This window comes from Amphiura filiformis, chromosome 12, assembly GCF_039555335.1.
Source record: "Amphiura filiformis chromosome 12, Afil_fr2py, whole genome shotgun sequence".
Lineage (NCBI taxonomy): Eukaryota > Metazoa > Echinodermata > Ophiuroidea > Amphilepidida > Amphiuridae > Amphiura > Amphiura filiformis.
In genome coordinates this window covers 36,087,961-36,106,768 of record NC_092639.1, presented here as the reverse complement: position 1 = coordinate 36,106,768, position 18,808 = coordinate 36,087,961, and the positions used below count along the sequence as shown (strand labels likewise).

Genomic DNA, 18,808 nt, shown 5'->3' with positions numbered 1-18,808 from the left:
TTTGGTGGGGAAATCGGGCCTTTGCCCTGTTTGTTTTCCTTTTGCCTTCCCAATTTTCTCTTTCATTTTTTTTTTTTTTTGGCACTTTTCTCTTTAATTTTCTGTCTGAGGTGGGGGTACTCTGCCACACTGCTGGCTAAGATAATGCCCTAAATGCTATAGTTCTCCAGTATAGTGATAAAAAAAGAGAAGCAAATAAGTGGCGCTTGTGAAAAGTGACACATTTCAGGAAATGTAATTAGTATGTCGGCATGTATATAAGGAAAATATGGGAAAAGGCTCCTACCCATGAATCTGAATGCATTTTATTTAGTAAAGCCATATTATAACATTTGCTGGGAAGAATGCCCTCAAAGTTTTTTTAAATTGTAAATGTACTTTAGTAAACAAAGATACTCTGCAAAAATCAAGACTTTAAGGTGCTGTAGTTTTGTAAAAATTCAAGATTTTGAATAAAACGCTGGAACCATTGTTTTATTATTACGATGGAAATATTAGTCAAACATGTATGCGATGTTCATAACACATAACACAATACGTACACGGGGTGCGGGACTCATACACACATACACATCAGAGGATCGTACCAGATTACAACTCATGGGAGTAACATGCATTGGCGCTAGTAGTAAATTCCAGTTTTCTTTGCTTTACCTCACTCGTTCGGCTCAAAATTAAAAGGGGACATTTTATGGAAAATAAATATTAATCTATTTTTACAGAAATGTTATAATATGGCTTTAACAATTATGTGCTGATATTTGATAGAAAGATAAAAAATTTAAATAAAAGATTTGAAAGAGTATAGTACAAGTATAGTGAATCCAACACCTTTTGGCAACAGGATAAGTTCATTGTACAACTGCCACGAAGCTAGCGAAAAAGTTTGCCATTTTGAGGATAAACTGATGAATATGGTGCAAAGCGGAATAAATTTGTGTGAAGCGCGCTAAAATTTGCTCTTTTGGGGCTAATATGGCCAAATGTAAAGTTAATTTGGCCCGAAACCCAACAGGCATCAACATGGGGGGCGATGATTGTATGGACCATCCCCTAGCAATATTTGGGGAATTTAGGGGGGCGAAACTGGGGCAAGAAAAATATTTGGGGGCAAAACCCAACAATACAATGTTTTATTTGTACATTTTGTACGCTCCCTATGCACAGGCAGTACTGGCACCAGGATTCTTTTCGGGGGATTGGGGGTGGGGCAAAGTGAATTTCAGGGGGAGCATCAGCAAATTTTGCACAAAATTGCTGCAAAAAAAATTGCTGCAAAAATTGGAAATTTATACAATTTTTGAGGTTTTGCCTCAAAAGTGTGTGTGTGTGTGGGGGGGAAATGGGGCAAGAAAAATATTTTTTGGGCAAAACCCCAACAATACAATATGTTTTATAGAGTGCGCTCGCTATGTACATGCAGTGGCGGCACCAGGAATTTTTTCGGGGGGGGGGGGCAAAGGGGGAAAAGTGAATTTCATGGGGCAAAATCTGCAAATTTTGCGCAAATTTACTGCAAAAATTAGAAATTTACGTAATTTTTTGGTTTTGCCTCAAGAGTGAGGGGAAAACTGGGTGATGCCACTGTGCACAGGCATATACCCACAAGCCTCAGCTCAGCACACTTTACAGACAGTCGGGACCACACGCTCAATGGAGCGGTACGCTCGATTGAGCAGGGTACGCTGCATGCAGCTGCAATTTCCGGCAAATCACACTGAATGCTCCCACACACACACAAAAATAACTACACACAGTGGGGAAAGGTCATCTTGAGCCTCGATCGTGCGCTACATAGAGTTCTATTGGAATGCACCACGCTCGATTGAGCGTTCACGCTACATGGAGCTGCAAAATAGTGAAAATCACTCTGAAATATCCACATGTAGACATGGTGAAAATTGGTGTTTTACAGCTTGAGGTAATTCACCAAGTTTGTACCAACCATATACCTGTATATAAACATGAAGAACAGGGTTTTTATTGTGTACTCCTGCTTTCAGGATTACACAGAGTTGGGTATACATAATATTGCTTGATCGAAAGCGTGCACGCTCCATCGAGCAGTGCACTCGACCGCTACAAAATGCTGACGCTTCTAGAGCTCTTTTCCTAGATGTTGCAATATTGTCCTGTTTTCTGTGAAATATGCTTACACATCCTGTTTGAGCATACCATACTTTCCCCAGATATTCTCAATTGTAATGTTGTTTATGACAAAGTCATAGTCGTGGCCTAGAAATTTCTTTCCAGGATCTGCAGATACAAGTTTCTTAGGGGCTGTGCAATAATTATGAGCTTCCCTGTTGGAGGGGGTGTAATATTTCCAAACAGTGTGTCAAAAATTGCTTTTCCCCACTCTCAGCTTGCCACAAAAATCAGTCAAATGCATTTGAATATTTCTGTACTATTTTCCTAAGCCATTTTAGAGTATTTTATTAACTCATCAACACAATATACACACACCTATTTTATCCCATAGAATAAGACTGCGTGTATAGTGCTGGTTACCAATCGTAAAAGCAGTGATCACAAAAGCAGGGAAGACTTAGTTTGAGAATGGCCTTGTTAAAATGGGAATAATTAGTCCAACTAGTAACTATAGGCAAATTTGTGTCTTACTTGTTCATGCTTGCAAATGCTCTCATCATACCCCATTTTGATTATTGTAGCACTGTTTGATCATATTGTAATACTTTTCAAATTCTTCCCAATAGACTTGCTAGAATTCTTCTTTCTGCTGATATTAAAACTATTATTATTGATCTTATGAACTCCTGGATCAAGCTTAATGAAAGATAGAAAAATCACCTTGTTATCATGGCTTTTAACAGTGGCAAAGGCAGGGGGGGCTGGTGTAAATTCCCCCAGTTAACACTCTTGTTCCAAAGATGCCCCCAATAAAAATCCAAAATTATAACAATTTCCACTTTTGTTGGCCCCAAAAAATATGCTTTGCCCCCCCCCCCCACAAAAACATATCCAAGCTACCAGCCAAATGTCAAACGTGGAGATTCACTTTGTGTGTCACCGTCGCACACACGGCACAGTCAAGCTCTCTATATATATATGCCGCTAAGCCCAGCTAGTATTATTGGGGTAAAAATATTGAGTAGCTAAATCAATGAGAATTTATATTATCTGATAATAGGTCTACACAGAAACTCACAAGGTTCTCCTAAAAATATGGGCAGGAAATATGGCCATAATTGTTTATATTTCCATCAATGTAACCTTCAGTAATGTTATTAATTTATTCACATATGTACGATATAGCGCAATATGAGTCTGCCAAGTTTAGTGAAAATTGACATTTATTTTTTTGCAGATTGTGAACGATTTAGTAGATGTCTCGATCTGTAATTTGGGGAATATAAAATGATAAGGTTCAATCAAGGGAAATTTGAGGGGATTCGGTGCATGACACGATAACCGGCGATTCTACTTTACAGCCTTTTAAATCATATGTTTTGTTGCCTTAAGTAATGTTATTATAACCTTTAATGAGTGTCTATCTTGTCTTATCTTGTAAAACTTCTTTTTCTTGTTATATGTGACCATCCACCACAAAGTGGTAGTAAAGTCGGCCATCTAGGTCATTTTCTGTTTAATGCAGATATTTAAAGAATTCACTTTCAGCTTTAAAATGACACCTCAACCAGCTTCATCGAACATCTGAAAGTAAAGTTATGGTTCATCAAAGGCAGGCTAATATATTTTACATAGAAATCCATATACTGTTTTTGATTTATCTCAAAATGGAAAATGCCGACTTTTACGACCAGTTTGTGGTGGATGGGCACATATATCTAGACCTCTTGGTAGAACAGTACAATGTATCGACCAGTATATAAAGAAAGATTAAATAAATAATACAATTTACTCTTCGTGTATTTTCACAGAATGCCAGTGAAGAATTGATTCAAGACAGTTAGCCATACAAGCGTCAATTAGCATACAATCATCTGTTCCTATGGGCACTGTTGACCAAGAAATTTGAGATGGCTTATCTGATGTGGAAGCGCAGCAGGGAGTCATTGGCTAAGGCTCTGATTGGAGTCAGAATGTGTCAGAGGATGTGTAGGATAGCAGAGAGGAGTTATAATACAGATGCAGTCAGTGAACTCACTAACCAAAGCAGGTATGTAACAGGACGGAAGGGGAGGGAGGGTGGAAGAAGAGATGGTAGGAGAATGGGAAAGATTGAAGGAGAGAGTGAAGGAGAGAGTGAAGGAAGAGAAAGGAAGAGGATGGAAGGAAAAAGCAACAAGTAAATGGAAGAGAGTAATAAAGGGAGGACCAAGAAATTAATATATGGCTTATCTGGTGTGGAAGCACATCAAAATAGCTAAGCTTCTTATTGGAGTCAGAATGTGTCGGAGGATGTGTAGGATAGCAGAGAGGAGTTATAACACAGATGCAGTCAGTGAACTCACTAACCAAAGCAGGTCTGTAACAGGACGGAAGGGGAGGGAGGAAGAAGAGATGGTAGGATAATGGGAAAGATTGAAGGAGAGAGTGAAGGAAGAGAAAGGAAGAGAGAATGGAAAGGAAGATGGAAGGAAAAAGCAAATGGAAGAGAGTAAGAAAGGGAGGACCAAGAAATTAATATATGGCTTATCTGGTGTGGAAGCACATCAAAATAGTCATTAATTAGCTAAGTTTCTGATTGGAGTCAGAATGTCTCAGAGGATGTGTAGGATAGCAGAGAGGAGTTATAACACAGATGCAGTCAATGAACTCACTAACCAAAGCAGGTCTGTAACAGGATGGAAGGGGAAGAAATGGAAGAAGAGAGAGATGGTAGGCGAGTGGGAAAGAAGGAGAGAGGATAGGAAGAGGAAGGAAAAGAGAATGGAAAGGAAGATGGAAGCAATGAGAAGAAGAAAGGCAGGACCAAAAATTTAACATGGCTTAAGCTGAATTTATACTCGATCGCCAAGCGGTTGTGATACACTGCTTTTGGAAAGTGATTCAGAAATCGATTCATTAGCTAAGGTTCTGATTGGGGTCAGAATGTGTCAGAGGATGTGTAGGATATACAGATGCAGTGAATGAACTCACTACCCAAAGCAGGTCTGTAACAGGAAGGAAGGAAGAAGAGAAAGAAAGAAAGGGACAGAGAGCAAGAAAGGAAGAAATTTAGAAAAGAATGAAAAACTAAAGAAAAAAGACAGAAGATGAAAGAAAGGATGGAAAATAGAAAGAAAACAAAGTTAGGGAATGTAGAAGAGGAAAGGAAAGAGAGAAGAGCAGAATTTAGAAATGAAAAAAAAATGAGGGTCCCAGTTGATAAAACTACAACTTCCAATATCATAACTTTGTAGTACCAAATTCACATACACCACATTACATGCCTTACTTACAGCACCTAATTTTAAAATTTGTTTCCCCATGCAGTCGTTATGAGCAGTTGGCCATTGACCTTTTAGACAAGTGCCATGAGGAAGACACAGCCTACACACGTCATCTGCTGAGAGCTGAATTGAACAAATGGAACCAGCATACCTGTGTGACATTGGCAGCAGGCTTTGGACTCACTAGATTCATTGCACACCCAGCATTGCAGGTGTTGTTGAATGATCATTGGTATGGAAGATTGAACAAAGTAGCACATCCAAAGGTATGTAAAATTATGGACATAATCATATAATCTGTTTTTTGGTCGTCCGAAGGAAAAGACCTTATGGCATCACAAGTTGTGTGTCGGTCAGTCAGTCGGGGTGTGTGTCTCTCAGTGTGTATCCATCAACATTTATGTAAGGCTTTTGGTTAAAATTTGGTCTCATATGAACAGTTGAAATCATATTCCAACCATTAGGCCTATTATGTTTTGATGGATCCAAGTGTGTGAAAATATTGGATCCAACACATAATAATGATAAAATTGGATGCTTAATGCCCAATATTTTATGGTCTCGCTATGAGTTTTAAAATATTGGACTCTACTACGTCTCGTCCAATATTTTAAAACTCATAGCGAGACCAATAAATATGGGCGCAGCTGATCCAATTTTATATCAAACTTGGGTCATAGCTGCATTATAGGTACCTTCATACATTGGTGATATCCAAGGTCACATACCTAGTTCTAAGGTCATAGGTTGAAAATGAAAAACTGGACATACATAAACTGTTCAAATCCAATTGCAACTAAACTTGGGCTATAGCTACACTATAGGAACTTTCATGTTATAGTGGTGTTCAAAGGTCATTTGAGGTCAACCTGTAAAATAGGCTGAAAATTGAGGAAAAAAAAGTCTCATATCTTTGGACAACCTATCTGTGACCTCCGTCCCAATTATTTTTTCTATAGGATAGAAACATATAGGCTTGTTCAAGATACACAGCTAATGAAACAAGGGAGCTAACAATGTGGCTGGCTGATTATGCATTAGTGTAATACAGCTACTATTGTAGTTATTATCCGCTCACATCCTTGTCTTGACCAGTATAAACTAAGTTTAATTTGAGTGATATCAACAGGCAACAGCCTCGATATGACCTTAACTTACGGCTCATATTGAAATTCCCTTACACAGGAAGGTGTGCGCCATCCTGCAGCTTTCCTGTGCTAGCCGTCTTTTGTTAAAATCCTGGGCAGGGTGTAACACTGATGCATATAATCCATCCGTTTTATGACCGAGCTTTCCTGAGGCGCACGCTTAGCGAGGGGAATCCTGCCTTCTGTCTGTGTGAAAACGTGGTAGGGTATTTCAATATGAGCCCTTAATACTAGATATGACTGTACTCAAGGTGGATGTATAATAATTGCAATCATGTACTGTGTGGTTTTATGTTTCAGCGTTTACAACAGCAGATGATGTCTGAATTGGAGGAGAAAGAGAAAATCTCTAGCACCAGAAGTCTAGATAGAATGGAAGGCTACGATCCAGAAGATATGATTGAAATGGCAACATCAGGAATTAGACAGGTATCACATTCAATTTCTTATGATACAACACAACACAGTGGCGTACCGTGGCCGCCCCTTCCACGGGGGGCTGAAGAAAATCCAATTTTGCCGCCTTTCTCAACAGCCCGAAAAGGTTGCCCCAATTTTTTTTACGGTCGTTTGAAAAGTGAAGAGCAAAAAAGGATTGATAGGTGCTACCGCCCCAAAAGCAACACATTTTGATGTATAGTACAATTTTTTCCAAAATAACATTTTCCGCCCTTTTTTCTTTACTAATTCTTTTTTCCGCCCTTCTTCTTCCACCGCCTTTCGTCTTCCCCGCCGCCTTTTGTTTTGACTGGGGGGCTGGCACCCCAAAGCCCCCAAAATATGCGCATGCAACATAACACAATATGCTCCAACTCATAATCGGAAGGTTGTGGGTTCGAGCCCTGGTGACGCCATCGTGTTGTGCCCTTGAGTAAGGCATTTTATCTCCATTACTCCTCTCCACCCAATTGTATAAATGGGTACCGGTATTCTTGAATGCTGGGAAGGTAACAGACTTGCTGTGGAGGAGGTGTAGCGATCCCCCTATAGCAACATAATCACCAATGAAAGAGAGATGGTCACTCCGATCACTGTTTATACAGGATCGCCTCCTTTACTTTTACCTTTATGTACATACAAATTACAATTAGTAGACAACAAAATGATGAAATCAAGGAAAAAGGTATATTTAATGGACTTCAAAATGTTTGGTGCACATTGTTTTTGGTATTTATTGACAATCCTGCTTCTTCAATATGCAACATTGGATCCTCTTGAAATGCCCAGGATTGATAGTTTTATGACCTATCATAACATTTATCTATAAATAAGGTAGCTCCAATGTTGCATTTTGTTGTGCAGTCTTGTTCATAATAACTGGAAAATGATGGGTACCCCCTGTATGTATTGAATGAGATAGTTTTATGGTAGTTGTTCCATTTCTGTAGTCTGTGATAGTTTTAGCAGAGGTGTAAGTCTCCCGGAAATGTGGCCCAAAAAAAAATTCTGGTAATGTAATTTTTTTTAATTTAAATTAAATTTTTTTTTTTTTTTTTTACCTTTCTGGGATTGGATGATGATAATTTGTCATAAAAAAAAGAGGGGGAGGAGGGTGATACCCTGCAGCCTATTCCCCGGACAAGCCCCCTTGCACTTCCGGAAATTTGCCGAGGTGCTCGCCTTTGGCTTGCATGATTTTCAGGGAGTGGATCGTTACCTCACTTACACCTCTGTTTTAGGTACGGTATGTACCTGCAACAAATATACACACAAGTGTTTTCCCTTTGTAGCTACTGTTAGGTCACAGTTTTCAATATCAGCAGGCAGCTGATAGCATTGTAGGAACAAACTTGATGCTATCCCTATCAAGATCTTGAAGGGAATTTATTCTCTGATGGTTTCTTTTATTTTCTTCCAACAGGAGCATCAAATATTACTGCATCAGTTCTTGATGACAGGAGAGGAGGGTACTGAGATGGTAGAAGCTGCTCTGGGTCTAAATGAAGAAGTAAGTCGCACCAGGTCTATTACTCTTTTAGGGGAGTATGTGTCACAGTAGCTGTTTACCACATTATTTTCATATCTCAGAAACCAATCAGTAAGAGAAAAATATTAGTTAATTTTTCTGTTACACCAAGGAAATTGAAAATCTTAAACTTACATGTATCCAACTTTTCCACCACTTTTTAAATTTTACTTGGTTTTGGATGCCATCAAATTGTCTAAATTATTGACTATGATGAAAGACAGAGATAAAAAGACTAAATCGCATCTGATGAGTCGATCAAATTCCCTGTGATCCTTGATTGGTTAATAGTGCGTAAAAGGAAGTCTGATTTATCTGGTGCTGGTCGTAAAAAAGGAATAGCAGAAAATGACGAAAAATGACGTACATTTGCAAGGCAAAAAGCAACTTTTCTAGGCATTGCTGACATGGTGCCTTCGGGAAATAAAGTTTCCTACTATAAAGACCTAACTTTTGAGATGGTTTGTATGTTTGAAGGTGCAAAATTAACAATAAGACGCCCGGTTATACCGCCCCGTGCAGCAAGTCATCAGCAAGACATCACAACACTTGTAAACAAACCGTGTTCGAGCTTGATTGACAGATGACATCAGATGCAATTTTGTACATCTGGCTTCATTTATAACACTATTAGTAATTGACCAGCCTAAATATGTGGTTTTTTATCACAGGATGCGGATGACTATGAAAGCGGATCTGAGGCAGGAGTGTTAGATTCACAGATGCAGCAAAGACCACCATTGTGGGAACTTGAATTCTATCAAGCACCAGAATCAAGATTTGAAAAACTTTCAGATTATCTTCAGGCTCCTGTGGTCAAGTTTTGGGTTGACACGGTAAGTGTAGTAGCCTCTCCAAGTAAGATTTGCCCTTTAAGTGGGTTAGAGTGTCCTCTCTTTGCACCACTAAAAGGTCCCAGGTTTGAGCCCTGGCCTTTCCCAGATGATGCAGCAAGCCAGGATCATATCCGCAAGTTCTTGTACGGTAACCAAGATAAACAAAGAGTTACTTCCTTGCCCAGGAAGCTCAATTATTCACGAGAAACAAACAGAGACTGTGCCAGGGCTTGAACTTATGGTCAAACACCAATGCACTGGAGTTGACCGCTGTATAGGTTGAGCGAACTTGATTGCTTATTTTGGTGAATGACTGCAGTAATGAATAAGTTTATGTATACACAGGAGTTCACCTTCGCTGTAGAAGTAGTGATGTAACAGTGTTGATTACCATAGCGATGGGTGAAAACGATTTTTGAATGTATTGCCCTGCACTATATAATGCAGGCTGCCCTTATCACCTGTCATGCATGTGTACATGTGCAATCATAGATTGAATACAATACCGCTCTTTTCAAAGACACTTATTTTACAGGTGCATGTGAAACTTATATACATGGAGTATTATGTGAAATTTCAATAGAATTACAATCCAGGTCTTCATGCCCATTCTTTGACCATCTATTGTGCGATGAAGAGGTACAGCGTATGTCTATTGCAGAGTAATGCATTCAAAAATTGTTTTTACCTATTGCTATGGTAATTTATACTGTTACACAATTTATTTCTACAGCGAATAATAGCAATGATCTTCTCTTTAGTATTAATGAGTCCTAATTTTAGTATTATATATGCTCTTGATGTCACCATCTTTTTTGCACACACTGTGGTAAATTTAGATCAAAGATAATCATTCCAGAATAGATAGTAGCCTTTTGTATTAAGAAGCCCTTAAATTTAGCACCAGGAAAGTCAAAATGATCTATATCCGACTTTACAAAAATCTTTAAAATGTTTGACAGTAATCAAATCATTAAACATTGTTGGAAATGGTAGATTAATTTGTTGTCCTTTATAGTGAAAGATATATGAATGCATCATACAAACATATTAAACAACTCGTCATGTGGCACTCATCAAGATCATCAACATCAGTTTGAAAAAGGCTTAGTGACCGCAAGTCGAAAGTAAGTGAACATTTTTATTGTGAAAATTATAGTCTTAAATTTCATCAATATGTTAATTTTTATTCAGGGTGTTCCAAGATTTCAGAAAAATAGGTTTAAGTTGAGTACAGATGACTTTGTCTCACCCTGTATTCAATATGGTTGCTTGTTCATTTTTCCTTTATATTTGCCCAGGTGTTCTATGTCATCTTCTTGGCTCTATTCACATACACTGTGCTGAATTCAAGATCAAAGATGACCATTCCAGAATGGATAGTAGCCCTTTTCATGCTCTCGTTTGCTTTGGAAGAAATCCGACAGGTAAGGCTTTACCTCACATATCAGTGGTGGAAGCTAATGCAGGTTGTGATGGGGTCATGAGTAGTATCTCTTCACACTTCACTAAGATACTTATTCATTGACTGGGTGAGAAACTGTATTGCCATGGGTAAAAACATGTGAATAAACTAAAAAGTCTGTTTGTATATTTAATTCTTGTACACAGCTGCTCATATTGAGTGAGATTGCATGCATACTTTGCGGAAGCTCAGACATACTGCCTGGATTCAAAATCGTGTTTTGTGGTTGGTCAATTCAACAGATTTTTTTTAGTGTGTACATTACGGCATTGTATGCTTGTGGAACACACAGGTTGCATTCAAATGTACATGTCTGTCTCAAAATTAATAACACAGACAGAAAAAGTGTTTGTCTGCAGCAACTAATAATTGTGCATGCCCTTTGAATCAATGCATACATTTTGAAGGAAAAAGTCTTCACCACTCAATAAATATATAAAATTGATTTATTTTCAGGTTCTTTCCCCAGCCATATTTGCTAGGCACAATCTTCCTTTATCAACAAAAATCAACATATGGGCACTTGACTTCTGGAATCTTGTTGACCTTACTGGACTTATACTTTTCTTCACCGGGTTTGGTATACGACTCGCGATGGAATTTGATGACGGATTCGCTGATGACGATGGAATCTATGTCAGTGCCAGGATTTTCTACTGCCTTGCTATCATGGTGTGGTATGTGAGGCTCCTGGATATATTCAGTGTTTCAGAGAGTATGGGACCATATGTCAACATGATATTCAAAATGGTAAGATAATAATCTTCATAATAGACAAATTTACAAGGTATTTATAAGGTATGGCCTTTTCAGCAGTTGTAGGAATTCACAGCAGGTTTATGGTAGGGGTTCTTAATATACAGGCCAGATCCAGTTTGCCGACCAAATGTTGTTGGCCCTTGAACAGCTCTGAATTGTACAGTAACTATAGCAAAACAAGGTGTATTTGGCTCTCAAACTCAGATGAGTTTGGCTCTCCTTGACCTGCGAGCAATATAATTAAGAATAAGAACCCCTTGTTTAGGGTTAACATTAGGTTTTGTGGACCTTATTATACACTTGCTCACTCCATGATCACTTGGATTAGAATGTGTAACCTATCAACTACTAAAATGTGTACAAATTGAGCATGAAAAGTATATCCAGCTAACTACTGTAACAGTTTGCTCCTTAATAATTTGAATTAAATTTTCCAGCTTAATTTGCACCCATATCAGTTACAGTTAGTATATATAGCCAGTGGCGTAGCCAGGATTTTTATTTTTTTGGGGGGCAAGTTTTTGACACGAACCGACAAGTAATATTGACAATTCGAGCGTAGCGAGCGAAGCGAGAGGAGCGAGCAATGGGTGGGGTCCAGGGGCCCGCCTTAGGGCCCCTGGTGGGGTCCAGGGGCAAAGCGCCTGGTGGGGGTCCTGGGGGCGAAGCCCCCGGAAGCTCTGAGGTTTTAGCATTGTGGAGGGCCATTTTTCATGCATGTTTTTACCTTTATATATAGTATTTTGTGAAAATCACTAGAGAAGGTAAGGAAATAATTTTTTAACATGTTTTAAAGAGAAAGGTTGCTATTTAATATAGTGTTTGAAAGTTTGAAATAATTTACGTAGGTTACACAGCGCGCCGGTGTGTCTAAATACCATACAAATAAGTAATGTTGAATCAAATTTTCACATTACTGACACTTTTAGTCGGACCCAAGTTCACATGACCGACGATGCAGATGCATGATTTGCCGAGGCTTAGTAGGCCACTCAAAATGAACCGACAGTCCCGTCTGAACCGACAGAATGGCATATTGGGGGGGGGCAACTGCCCCCTTGCCCCCCCTCTAGCTACGCCACTGTATATAGCCCTGATATTTGGCCAAATTGGGGACATTATTTAAAGGATGGTCCAATCTTCACTTTTTCTCCATCAAATTGGAGAGTTTGGTATCAGTAGAGAGATTTCTAATTGACCCTGCGAAATATTAAGACTAAAAGATGTTTTTTTGTTTTTTGGCCTTTGTAAGCAAAAATGTCATCAAAAAGCATTCTATGGGCCTCCAAATACACATTTTTAGCTCTTTAACATTTGGTTTGATACCACTGGTCTTCATGGTCAATTATAATGTCGAAAAAAGTGGTTTGTGTCTGACAATTCTGTCAATCAAACTCTAGTGTAGCGTGTGATTGGTTAGTACGGTGTAACTAGGGTTGTTGGTTTCTTTGTTAGTTATGTAATACCAACCAGTTACGGGCTGTGGGTAATTTTATTGACATGATTGTCAGAGGCAAACTAATTTCTTCCTTTGTGGCTTTTATTATAAGATCCTGTTGATACACTCATCAATATTCTTTCTTTATTTCTAGGGTAAAGATGCATTATCTTTTGGCATGATTGCATTGGTTTTCATGGTCAGTTATGGCATTGTACGCGGTGCCCTCCTACATCCTGCTGATCAACTGTTCAATGTACTTGCCATCCCATATTGGCAATTCTATGGAGAACTCTTCTTAGAAGACGATGGCAGAAGTAAGGTTTTATTTATTTATTTATTTATTTGTTTGTTTGTTTGTTTATTGTATACCAAATGTCGTTTGTTTGTTTATTTATTTATCGTATACCAATGTCAACAATACATTAGAGTGTTTGCAATAAACCAACCGGAACAGTATAACAATTGAAATGGCAGCCATGCTGGAGGACAGTTCCAAGATAACTTAAGATGACAGAGGGACAGGTCTCTAGATCGATTCTACAACCATTCATACCTATTACACGTTTTATTGTATTATCATGCGAATTTTCCTGTGGGACTTTATGGGGGGACAGAATTTTATTTAAACAAGGATGACTCTGTCATGAGTGATGTCGTATTGCATACCGTCTATTGCATTGGGCTATTCCAGTTGGAATCCATGATACATCCCCTAAAAAGGAGACATCCATTCAGGTAACCCCAATCACAGACAAGTGCATGGATGGAAAATATAAGTCATGCCTGCAAATCTGAGAAATGGAAACAAAATTAAAGTAGGAAATGGTCAATATTGACATCATTATTAGAATTCACGTGTTAAATTTGAAGGGTATCTGATTGTGATAAAAAGCAACTGTAATGATACAATTATAGAAACCTAAAATTCACACTATGTCTTTATTTACACTTCTTAAACACATGAGAATGTTCCTGCAATGTTATTGGTTCTTACCTGTGTGATATGACATGATATAACAGGGGTCAGCATGTGTGCATCGATACGATACACATATTCGCTATTTGAACCAATCGGAGGTGCATAACAACAACAGGACTGTTCGATTTTAAGCCCTAGGCAATTACTACTAAAATGTAGGATTTAATTTGATTAAAATTTGTATTTTTATTTTTATTTGAATTGAAGTGTTTAAGAATGAGACTAAAGGTATTGTTTTCAGCCGCTGTCATGCATCTATCATCTCATATAACACGGGCACCATCATTATTTTTGGCGTTCGCCCGTGTTATATGAGACGATAGATGCACTCCAGCTGCTAAAACAATACCTTTATTCTCTAAATATAAAATAGTAAATGATTTGAAGATGTAGAAAGTCTTAATCTCACCATATTTGTTTTTAAATTTCTCCATCCAGTGAATTGTGGAGATACTGGTGAATGCCCCAAGGAGCTAACTTTGTTTACATAGCACTTTTCGCCATATATCTGCTCATTGGCAATGTGGTACTGCTCAACATGCTCATCGCCATTTTCAAGTGAGTAAACGATAACAAATGAAATAGGAATTTCTTGAAAACTAAAATTTTAGTCACTCTCCTACTTGATTTTTGTTTCATTTTTCCATGCTGGTCAGGTTTGTGTAAATTCTTGTAATTGTCTTTTTGAGCTGTTATTACAGTAAAAATGTGTTTATACTCCTTCAGATAAAATTAAAACAGTGTAAAATGCATCTCTTCTACATACACACATGGTATATTTAAATGTTGTGAATATACTAAATTAGTTATCCCATGTTAGGTCATGCAAAACAAGACCAGTAATAATGAAGTTATACTCCCCAAATCCTGCAAATTGTCAGATGGACCCTGCTTATCTGTGTGCAAGCCATCACCAGCATGTGACGTAAAGCAAAGTAGTGTGTAACCTTTACCATGCAATACAAAGTATGTTATGTGTTATAACAAACTATGTTATGTGTAAAACTGAATGAAACTAAATCTTAAAGGAAGGTGACCTGATATATTTGGAAAATCATTAAAACTTGCGTATAACATAAAATGTCATCCCTTTCAAGCACTCATGCAAAAAGAACATGTAAACTTTTTTTTGTAAATGTGACTAATTCCTAATGGAATTACCAACATTTATACAGCGTGATATTGGTAGTCTACAGTGTTTTTATTAATGATAATCATCATGATCATGTAATATATTGATTTCAAGTGAAAGGCCCTATTTTTCTCATAAACATATTGAAATTAGAAGTTCCAACTCAGTGCATTTCCGAAGATATCACAAAAAAATGCCTAATTAGTCTCAAATGTGGTGTACTATATTTGAGACTAATTCGACAGTTTTTTGATGATTTCTTCGGAAATATACCGATTTGGAATGCCAAATATCAATATGTTTATGAGAAAAATATGAGCTTTCATCTGATACCAAAATCAGCATTTTGATGAGGTAAAGTGGGGGGGATGAGATTGTCAATCAGGTTACCCACCTTTAATGAGATGTTCTTGTTTATATCTAGTCTGATGGATAATTTTTTCCTTGCATTTTAGCAACACATTTGAGCGTGTGAAGGCTCATTCGGATGAGATCTGGAAATACCAGCGTTACCGTCTGATCATGGTGTACAGCAATAGGCCACTGCTACCACCTCCTTTCATTATTCTAGCCCTCATTTATCAGGCTGTTAAGTATATAATCTATTGCTGCAAGGATGAGGGGTTTCTGCGTGCTGTCAATGTTATGAGTAAGTCTGTTTCAAATGTGTGGAATAATTTTAGTAAACCAGTTGGCATTTACCTAATTTCCATTGTGAGTTTCTCTAAAAGAAGACCATTTTTATGAAACATCTTTATTTCCAAAATTTACCTGTACTCCATTTGCCCCAAAAATGGTGCAAATTTAGACGTTCATCAAAAGGAAAAGCAAGACCGTCAAATTTTGCGCCATCATCAGTTTTATGATAATGTACTTTGGATGAAATATATGCATCCTGTAGACACTGTAATTACTATTTAATCTATAATAAAGACTATTATCAATTTTGTAAAAATAACCATAAGTTCTTAGTCTTAATTGGTTAAATTTCCCCAGGATTTTATCACAAAACCGCATTCTACAAAGAAATTTCAACTACACTACAAGATTCCTATGTCGGCTGCCTGCACAGGTACACCGTCGCCAAGGTACCTGACTGATATGCACATTGCCAATACTACTACTGCACAGGACCCCAGCAGTGTTACTGCACTGATACCCCTTTGCACTGATACCCCTCTCTCTGGTACTGCACAGTACCAGCCAAATGCATTGGCAGGAATGCGGTTGCAATAGGAATCTGGTAGTTTACTTCTTAATTTAGGCAGTCGGTTTACACAATACTTTGTTTTCCACACAGAGATGCGTTTTGGTGAGAAGACATCTCAGTTGCTGTACAACTTTGAGGAGTCTTGTATGGAAGACTATTTGAGACAGCAGAACATTCAAGGCCAATATTCAATGCAGGGAACAATGCAAAGAATCAATGAGAGGTATGTGTCATGGCTGATTCAAGGTGCTGATAGTGAACAGCATCATGTATAGACCATAAGTTCACACTAGTGCAGGGTAACCTGACAATCTGAAATACGCCGTACCGTTTTTGACCGAAAGCAGATTGAATTCAAGATTTAGGGGTCAGGCAATACATCAACAGGTTTGGCCGGGTTGTGGGGAGTAGTTGCGGAGTTGAAATGGACCGGGGTTCTTTGGACCTGGGCACTTTCTACAGGTCTGGATTGGGATCAGCAAAAAGAGAAAATATATATTAGTATATATAAGCAATACAAATTATAAGTAATAAATATCAATATTCATATCTGTATAGAGAACAAAAATGGATGTTGTGTTTATGTTTTTATATTCAGGCCCAAATGTTGTGTTTTATCGTTTCGGATTTTGTGATTTGTGAGATTCAGTTGCTCAAGAACTTAGCCTGAGTATTTTCCATAAGGTGCTTATTAGCTTTGCTTAGAAAACTTTTTAAAGAATTTCAAAACACTTAATGTACTTACCTTAAATTACCAACTAGCCTGAAGTATCCCCTCTCAAGCATATTCTTCAAATCTTTTACAGGGTTGAGACTTTTGTCACAGTTATGGAGGAGCAGCAAGCCACAGAGAGTAGATATTTCCAATCATTTGCCCGCAGATTGGAGGACATTGAAGCTAAAACATCCAGTATGATGGAATCAATAAATGCCTTTACAGGTGTTACATCACCAGGCCCTTTATCACCTACATAAGGTAGTCAGTTGTTATTAGTTATTAGTTGAAGCAGATGAATGGTACAGAAAATTATTGTGTGTCATACTGGGTGAAGCCTAAGGCTGAACCCATTATGACACTGAGCGCATGATAATTTCCTGTACCATACCGATGCTGAACCTAATAACGAATTTATCATACCACTAAGTCATTCTAAATATTAAAATAATTCAAGTTTTTAAACATTCTAATTGTTGCAAAAACATTACAAAAATTGGATGACTTTTCAGAGTATTGTGTGCATTTATGCACCCGGTATATGCAAATTGCCTTTATATGCATATCTCGCCATATACATGTATCATGATTTTGCAATATGCTCTCATTAACTAGATATAAGGCACAAGTACACACTCACTGACTAGATAAGAAAATATATCTGGTTGGTAGTGTTCTTTGATGTTTCCCTTAGTGGTATGATAAAAACCTATTCGATCACTCTATAACAGGGTAAATGAACTGTTTCATTATTTTACACTGATTCAGTCAGGTAGGTTACTATCCCGTAAAAGTGTTTTGAGAAGTAGACTAGTTTTCCCGGAACCACAGGATGATGATATTCAGGTCTGGTTATACTCAGTATAGTCAACATTCCTCAATTGTCTATTCCATACATAAGTTACTTGTTTATCAATCTTTTTGTATACTCTATCCCTGAACCAGATAATTTGGTGCACATATGAAGTGCTTCACCTCAGTGCCTCTATTCTTGCACTGCTATTCTCTGTAAAGTTGTTGCCTACATGTTACCCAACAGATAAAATCTAAACTTCCACCTTCAGAGGTACGCCATGTGAACAGTATCATATTTTGCCATTTTTGTACTTTTTTCATTAGAATGATTCATGCATAACATGACACAAAAATTGAACACTTTGACACCATAAATTTGAGTGTGTTGAATTTTTTATTTTCTTTAAAGTAATATACAAACAGTACAGGTTTACTAGTGCTACTGTTAGTGAAACTTAATCAAAGTTAGTTTACCGCTTCGGGTGCATTAAGAAGGTCAACAAGCATGGCATGCCAAACTGGTCAACATACTGTTTTCCTTTGCCATGCATCTTTCAATGTGGCAGTGAAAATGTCCCAGTAGCACACTTAGGCATCTGCTCCTGAAGTGCTATACTTATTATCTCAAATTTACACCATGTGCCCATGGGTCTGCAAACTTTCAACCTATAAGCTGCGATCACATTAGGCCAAGAGAAGATGATTGTCTTACACAACGTTTTTGGTGGGTTTTTCGGTGGGTTTTCAAAAACATAGCCAAGTCTACAAAATTCACTTAAAGGCCCACATAAAAATAACAGATGTGGAAGAGTATAAACTGACCAGTAGATACAAGTTGGTAGTCCTACTAATTCAGGCATATTGGATGACCCAGGGGAAAGTTATCCCATATTTGCAAGACTATCCATGCCTTCAAGGTGAAATAAACCTACTCATGTTACCATCTAGCCATGGCCTGGCTTGCTGTCTGATCTTACCCAGGGAAAGATGACATTCCAATATTCC

The 18,808-nt window shown here is 37.9% G+C and overlaps 1 protein-coding gene across 1 annotated transcript; it reads left to right on the top strand.

Moving 5' to 3' along the window:
• The first annotated feature begins 4,658 nt into the window (after positions 1-4,658).
• Positions 4,659-17,780, top strand: LOC140166131 (transient receptor potential cation channel subfamily M member 1-like). The gene is made up of 12 exons (XM_072189518.1): positions 4,659-4,757; positions 5,401-5,623; positions 6,806-6,934; positions 8,367-8,453; positions 9,143-9,307; positions 10,609-10,734; positions 11,229-11,522; positions 13,124-13,286; positions 14,390-14,509; positions 15,539-15,732; positions 16,384-16,516; positions 17,100-17,780. Exons 1-9 carry the CDS (start codon positions 4,681-4,683, stop codon positions 14,440-14,442), a joined length of 1,317 nt encoding a protein of 438 aa, XP_072045619.1. The 5' UTR covers positions 4,659-4,680; the 3' UTR covers positions 14,443-14,509; positions 15,539-15,732; positions 16,384-16,516; positions 17,100-17,780.
• Positions 17,781-18,808: the final 1,028 nt, after the last annotated feature.